This window comes from Crocuta crocuta, unplaced genomic scaffold (assembly GCF_008692635.1).
Source record: "Crocuta crocuta isolate KB4526 unplaced genomic scaffold, BGI_CrCroc_1.0 scaffold241, whole genome shotgun sequence".
NCBI lineage: Eukaryota > Metazoa > Chordata > Mammalia > Carnivora > Hyaenidae > Crocuta > Crocuta crocuta.
This window is the reverse complement of record NW_027527807.1, coordinates 543,990-551,803: the sequence shown is the minus strand read 5'-3', so window position 1 is coordinate 551,803 and position 7,814 is coordinate 543,990. Positions and strand designations below refer to the sequence as shown.

Sequence of the window (7,814 nt, the reverse complement as noted above, 5' to 3'; positions counted from 1 at the left end):
CAATCGTGGGATTAAGCCCTGCGTCGGGCTCTGTGCTAGGTGTGGAACCTGCTTGAGATTCTACCCCTCTCTCCCCCTTCTTGTCCCCCTCCTGTGCTCATGCGTGCACATTCTCTCTCTCAATAAATAAACAGGTAGACAGATAGACGGGAATAAAGAATAAAATAATATAAAAATTAGCCCAAACTCTTGTATTATTTTTAACATCCAGGGGAACTATGGGATAACATATTAAGGACGATTAGGCTCCAAGTATAAGGCTAGAGCTGAGAAGATGATGTATTGATGGAATTTGGTGAGTTACTCCCAAATGAGAGGGTCGTTTATGTCTGAAATACTTTATAATGACATCGTCTCATATACATACAGAAAACAGAAGATTCCAGAAGTGATATTAAAGAATAATCACTTACACATCATTCCGCTGAGAAGAAAGCTGATCTTGTTCTGTTAACTGATTATGCTGCTTTCGTTTTTTAACTGTGAAAGAAAACAAAGCTTAGGGGAGCATCATTCAGAAGCCGCACTTCTTCCGTGAATACCAATGGCCTTCACACGTGCACGCACATACACACACACATGCACATGCCATTCCCATTAGAATTAACCATCACACACTTGAAATAACCAGGGGAAAAAGGCCAGTCTGGATTTGAAATATGGAAAAGGACTGGACTAGATAATAGTTTATCAAGAAATTCAAGTTTAGAACTCTAACCATCACCGTGCACACATTACCTGAGGCCCTTGGCAGAATTGACTCATGGGAAGGACTCGGGGTTAATACAGTTAGTTTGCTGAGTTACTTCTCAAGCACTGGAGCTCACTTGCTAGTGTAAAGTTCATTCTCCAAGAGAGTTTAAACAACCTCTTGAACCTTGCTCTTCTACTAATTGGTTTAACAAACCCTTTCACTATAAATAGTATAAAGTAAATATCAGCACCATTCCCTGTACAATCACCCAACTGGAGTCAATGAGCTGTTACTGTACTCCTTGTTCTGAAGAATGCATGCCTGAAATTACCTGTCATAAGTTCCTGTTGCTTCAACAAAATGCTTCTTATTTCTTTTAGCCACGTCATTTTCACATCAACATTCGGAGCCTGAAGATTTTTAAAAGGGGCCGGGGGAGGAGAGGACAGGTTGCCTTTGAAAAAGAATGCTTCATAACAAATATAACTAAGTATATCAAACAGATGCACATCGTAAACTGCCAAATTCAAACTCTACTGTCTCGATTCCTAAAATTTCTAAGAAGCAAGTAAGTAGTCCTCAGATGAGATGAAAGAGTCCAAGCCATTCTGAAACTGCCCTCAGAAAAGAATGGTCAGGTGAAACAAAATATAATGCTCAGAGAAAAAGCGGAATATAATCGAACTTATTTTTCCTTTGTAAGTGGTCCTTTTAAAAATATAAACGTTTTTATGTTTAATGTTGGTAAAATGAAACAAGTTCTCCTGTTTCTGAAAAGATAATCTACTGCATTCTTGACAACTTACAAGTTTGTAAAAGGGCAGTAAAAAGTCTTATATGTAAATCAAACCAAGAACACGTTTTTATGAATTCTCGTCACCTAATACAGAACTAAAACGAAGAAAAAACACGGAGCCTTTTCAACAAATAACAGCACATTCACAGATCACAAGTCATGATGTAATAAGTGTTTACATTTTGAAATGTTCTCATTCCTCTCCCCTTCCCTGAAACAGGATGGACCTTACAGCACATCAGGCCGGGGCTTTAAGCGTATTTTTAAGTTTATGTTTTTTCATCATGATAAATGTGCTCCTAAGTAAATTTCTGAGAGACAATGATCAAATCTGAACCGTCACAGCACCATATCTCGCAATCAGAACGCCAAGCACAAGAGGAACTCAGAATGATTAGAAATCTGTAACTCTAGAGGCTTGACCGGGGACAGAGAAGTCCTGCCAAGTTCTTGGCTATCAGCTCCAATTGATAAGTATCCTAGTGTAGCTGTAAAAGCTCAAAGGCCTAGAGAGGCGCCTGGGTGGCGCAGTCAGTTAAGCATCTTGATCTTGGCTCAGGTCATGATGCCACAGTTTGTGAGTTCGAGCCCCACGTCGGGCGTCTGCACTGATAGCGTGGAGTCCGCTTGGGGTTCTGTCTCTCCTCTCTGCCCCTCCCCTCCTTGTGCTCTCTCTCTCAAAACAAACAAATAAACTTAAAAAAAAATTATTTAAAAACAAAGCCCTAGAAAACACCATTGGTACATCTCAAGTTAAAGAAAACATGTGCTACTGAAAAAATGCCTGATCACATCACAAAATATATTAAATAATATTGAAGTGACCTAAGTGAAAGGAATGAGAACTTTTATAATGGCACCAACATTGCTTTTGTTTGCAAATTCACACTTTTGTATCTTAATGCAGGCTATGGCTTCTAGAATGATTCTTAAATGACCAACCTGGACAATATAAACTTCTTCCTTGTCCGCATACCAGATCTCAAACTTGCGGTTATCTCCTTTCACATATTCAGTGATGCCGACTTCATCCATCTATAATATTTTAGTCAAGATTTTCAGGAGCGTTTTATTTGGAATATGAAATCGCATTCAATCTACACCTGTCACACTCTAAGTGAAACAGAATTTCTCCCTTGGCAAAATACACATTCTGTATCCAAGCATACGAAATGATAAATCCAACCACAGACCCGAGCATTTCAATGTTTTCACGGAACCATGTGCTTATAGTATAGATGAGATGCTCCATTCCCGTGATCGAAACAAATGTTACAAATCTGAACCTCCAATTAGCCTCCACCCCCCCCCCATAAGATCGACTCCTGTTACAAATTAACTGTACACTATTAAAACAAATTATTGGGTCAACACAGAACTCAAAGTAATTAAACATCAATAAAAAAAAGCTCATCTGAAATTAATTTAAATGATTACTTTTAATAATCATTTGTCAGATAAATTCATCTCACATATTATTACTTATCTCTGTAGAAGCCTTATAAGTGATAAACATCCAAGTTATGGAGTGGGGGGAACCCAGCTAGGAACACAATGGTCCCTTCTATTGCCACCAGCCTCTCAGTCTCTCTGGAACACAAACTATCTGCCATAGGACAGTGAGATCTTCTTGTAGCCAGTGAAATTGGTTTTTTAATGTTTATTTATTTAGTTTTGAGAGAGAGAGAGCACCAGCAGGGTAGGGGCAGAGAACGAGACACAGAATCCCAAGTAGGCTCCAGGCTCCACACTGTCAGGGCAGTGACATGGGGCTCGAACTCATGAATCATGAGATCATGATCTGACTGAAATCAAGAGGCAGACGGTTAGCTGACTGAGCCACCCAAGTGTCCCAAACAGTGAAGTTTTTGTATGCAATATCCCCTCCTTACCACAACTTTTCGTTTCCGTATGATTGTACACAGCACAAACTCTTCCATTTTCTTTCATCCTCTGCTGCTAATAGCTTGGTTCATTCTATTCTGTGCAATTTCACTCCTTCATACACACATTCTCTTTTAGTCTTCTTCTGCCTTCTCTTTTTGTTCAATTCCCATCTAATTATCTAAAGGAATATCTCATTCTCTGTTCCATTTACAAGTCCCCCAAACAGTGCTAATCAGAGTTGATAAACATTAAAAGTACTGCCAGTGGGGTGCCTGGGTGGCTTAGTCAGTTAAGCGTCCAACTTCGGCTCAAGTCATGATCTCGCGGTTCGTGGGTTCGAGCCCCGCATTGGGCTCTGTGCTGACAGCCAGCTCAGAGCCTGGAGCCTGCTTCCGATTCTGTGTCTCCCTCCCTCTCTGTCCCTTCCCCCGCTCATGCTCTGTCTCTCTCTGTCTCTCAAAAGTCAATAAACATTAAAAAAAAAAAGTGCTGCCAGTGAGGTCACCATATCAAGGGAAAGAAAAGGGGGACATTTGGGTGGCTCAGTCAGTTAAGCATCCGACTTCAGCTCAGATCATGATCTCATGGTTTGTGAGTTCGAGCCCCGTTCTCTCTTTCCCTCTCTGTCTGCCTCTCCATTGATTGTGCACGTGTGCTCTCTCTCACTCTTTCTCTCTCTGAAAATAAACACTAAAAAAAAGGGGGAAAGAAAAGAGATTATGCTTAGAAACGAAATGAGATGGGGCCGCCTGGGCGGCTCAGTTGGATAAACGTCCAACTTCAGCTCAGGTCATGATTTTGTGGTTTGTGGGTTCGAGCCCCATGTCAGGCTCTGTGCTGACAGCTGGGAGCCTGGATCTTGCTTAGGATTCAGTGTCTCCTTCTCTCTCTGCCCCTCTCCCGCTTGTTCTCTCTCTCCCTCTCTCTCTCTCTCTCAAAAATGAATAAACATTTAAAAAGCATCTTAAAAAAAGAAATGAGATGTATATATACACGCGTCTGTGACGCCTACCCTGAATGTGGTCAGATGTTATTTCCAGAATCTCCAAAAATACCTTTTTTTAAGGTTTTAAGTTTATTTACTTATTTTAAGAGAGAGAAAGAGAATCCCAAGCAGGCTGCATGCCATCAGTGCTGAGCCCGGCACGGGGCTCAATCTCACAAACATGAGATCACGACCTGAGTGGAAATCAAGAGTTGGACACTTAACCAACTGAGCCACCCAGGCACCCCTTTTGTTGAGAGACAGAGCGAGCAAGAGAGAACATATGTACACAAGCAGGGGTGAGGAGCGGAAGGGGAGAATCTTAAGTAGGCTCCATGAGTGTGGAGCCCCATGCAGGCTCAATCTCACGACCCTAGGGTCATGACCTGAGCCATAATCAAAAGTGGGATGTCACCCAGGCATCTCTGCAAAAATACCTTCATATTCCTACTCAACCGCTCCAACTAAGCCTACTTTTGCTGAAACATCAGGATTTAAGATAAATAATAATCTCATGTTCAATCTCTCTTTAAATTGATTGCATTTCAACACATACTTTTAATAGCATTAGACAGATAGCACGTGGGCTTTGGAGTCTGAGAGGCCCGGGATGGAATTTNTCTGTGTCTCCCTCTCTCTCTGACCCTCCCCTGTTCATGCTGTCTCTCTCTCTCTCAGAAATAAAAATAAATAAATAATTTTAAAACATTAAAATGGAAAGAATAGGGGCGCCTGGGTGGTTCAGTCGGCTAAGCATCCAACTTTGGCCTGCGTCATGATCTTGCCATTCTCAGGTTCAAGCCCCATATCAGGCTCTGTGCTGACAGCTCAGAGCCTGGGGCCTGCTTCAGATTCTGTGTGTCCATCTCTTTCTCTGCCTTTCCCCCTCTCAAAAATAAACATTTAAAAAAATAAAATAAAATGGAAAGAATACCTACTTCACAGAGTTGATTAAAGGATTAAATAGCATGCATTAAATGCTTAGATCATATAATGAGCTTTCCAAAGCATGCGTTTGCTTTCTAAACTTTCCCTTATTTGAATTGCAACAGTTTTGTTATTTTTCATTGCGTACATACAGCATAGCCTTATAGACTAAATGAGCTTTTTTTAAGTTGCCTTGGTAATGGAACCATGATGTTGATCAGACAATCTTGTTCTGAGTCCCAAACAATTCACTTACAAGTGATCCAGTGAAATACAATTCACTCGTGTTTTGTAGAAGTATACATTTTTCTCAGATAACAAAATACAAAGGTTTTACTGAAAGGCTTTTAAATGTTTTTTTTTTTTTTAATTTTTTAATGTTTTTTATTTCTTTCTGAGAGAGAGAGANCATATACCATGAAATTTACTCAGTTTTAGAATCTAGAGGTGGTTAAAGGTCTAACTATAGTTATATAATATACTCTATAGTGCATATTATATATAATAACAAGCCTCATTCTATAGTTACATCCTAATTGTGGTCTCTGCCTTATCTTCCATACTTTCATTGATATTCCTGGTAGCTATGAATATAAATGCTTTGTTATAAAGCATTTTATCTGAGGACATCTCAGCGTGTCAAGTATTGAGGGCTTCAACTCTTAACCTACTTTTTTCTCATCAAGGTAATGTAAAATGTCAAGTATCTTCTTAAAAGCCTTCCAGTGGGTCAAGAACCCTGTCACTATCACCAACAACTACAAATCTGAAGACAGTTATATCTCAGGAATAGAGCTTATTTACTTCCTGGGTTAGTATAATTAAAAATATTGAGGGGCACCTGGGTGGCTCAGTTAGTTAAGCATCTGATTCTTGACACTGGCTCAGGCTGTGATCTCATGGAAGTGGGGTCGAGCCCTGTACAGGGCTCTGCACCGAGCAGGGAGCCTGCTTTGGATTCTCTCTCTCTCTCTCTCTCTCTCTCTCCATCTCTTTCCACCCCTGCCCTGCTCCCGCTCTCTTTCTCAAAATCAAATAAATAAGATAAGCATTTTTTTAAAATTATTCTTTAATGGTTATTTATTTTTGAGAGAGAGAGTGTGCGTGCAAGCGGAGGAGCGGCAGAGAGAGGGGGACAGAGAATCCAAAGCGGGCTCTGTGCTGTTAGCAGACAGCCTGATGCGGGGCTCAAACCCATGAATTGTGAGATCACGCCCTGAGCTGAAGTTGGACACTGAACTGAGGGAGGGACGGAGGGACAGAGGGAGGGAAGGAAGGAAAGAAAGGAAAGAAAGAAAGAGGAGAGAGGGGGGAGCGAGAGGGGGGAGCGAGAGAAGAGAGAGAAGAGAGAGGAGAGAAGAGAGAGAGAGAAAGAGAGAGAGAGAGAGAGAGAAAGAAAGAAAGAAAGGAGGGAAGGAAGGAAGGAAGTAAGGGAGGAAGGAAGGAAGGAAGTAAGGGAGGAAGGAAGGAAGGAAGTAAGGGAGGAAGGAAGGAAGGAAGTAAGGGAGGAAGGAAGGAAGGAAGTAAGGGAGGAAGGAAGGAAGGAAGTAAGGGAGGAAGGAAGGAAGGAAGGAAGGAAGGAAGGAAGGAAGAAACAAGGCCTTCCAGCATGGGGCATTGATTAACAGCATGGACTCTGGAACCATCTGGCTGAGTTTGAACCTGTGCCGCATGGCTTACTAGCTATGTGCTCTTGGACAAATTACTCACCTTTCTGGAACTTGGACTTCCCACCTTCAAAATGGGGTTCATAATAGTTCCTACTTCATCTAAAGTTGCTATGTGGGTTAAATGAGCTAACGCTGCCATTTATAAACACTTAGATCAGTTTCCAGCAAGTAGTAAGCACTACATGCACGTTTATTTAAAAAAAAAAATAGGGGATGATAATAAATGCATGAACTGAGGAATCTCTCCATCTGACTGTGACCTTAGGGTCTTTCCTTTGTATACAAGTGGCCGACTTAAAATATACCATGNACCCAATTGGTACAGCACACGCAGACTAGCACTGCTCGCAATGATTTAATCCCAGAATCTCACAACAGGAAAGCAAAAAGAAGTAAACAGAGTGACGCTTAAGAAATAGCCAAACTTGGGGCGCCTGCATGGCTCAGTCAGTTAAGAGTCTGACTTTGCTTCAGTTCACGATCTCACAGTTCTTAGGTTCAAGCCCTGTGTTGGGCTCTGTGCTGACGGTGCGGGGCCTGCTTGGGATTCTCTCTCTCCGCCCCTCCTCGATCTGTGCTCTCTCTCTCTCTAAATAAATAAATAAATAAACATTAAAAAAGAAAAAATAGCCAAACTTCCATCTTTCTCTGGAAGGATGAAAAAATGGATCACCATTTTCCTAGTACTCTTGGCCTAAATCTTTGCAGGCATCACTGAATAATCTTTTTTATTAGAAATATTAGGCATTATTCGGAAAGCAAAGAAAAAGCAGACTGATTTTTTTTCCCCTTCAAATGTCAGGTATTATTTCTTTCCTATATCTAGTAAGTCACCAAGCCCGTCTGTCTCCCTTC

The 7,814-nt window shown here is 41.2% G+C and overlaps 1 protein-coding gene across 1 annotated transcript in view; it reads right to left on the bottom strand.

Annotated features, from left to right (window-relative positions):
• MCF2 (MCF.2 cell line derived transforming sequence) overlaps nucleotides 1-7,814 on the bottom strand; it is a 101,986-nt gene that overhangs the window by 15,093 nt on the left and 79,079 nt on the right. Inside the window, exons 29-31 of the mRNA XM_077773891.1 lie at nucleotides 2,433-2,525; nucleotides 1,026-1,104; nucleotides 414-480 (exon numbers count right to left, since the gene is read on the bottom strand). Of these exons, the coding sequence (XP_077630017.1) occupies nucleotides 414-480; nucleotides 1,026-1,104; nucleotides 2,433-2,525 (239 nt within the window). The remainder of the gene's footprint in view (nucleotides 1-413; nucleotides 481-1,025; nucleotides 1,105-2,432; nucleotides 2,526-7,814) is intronic.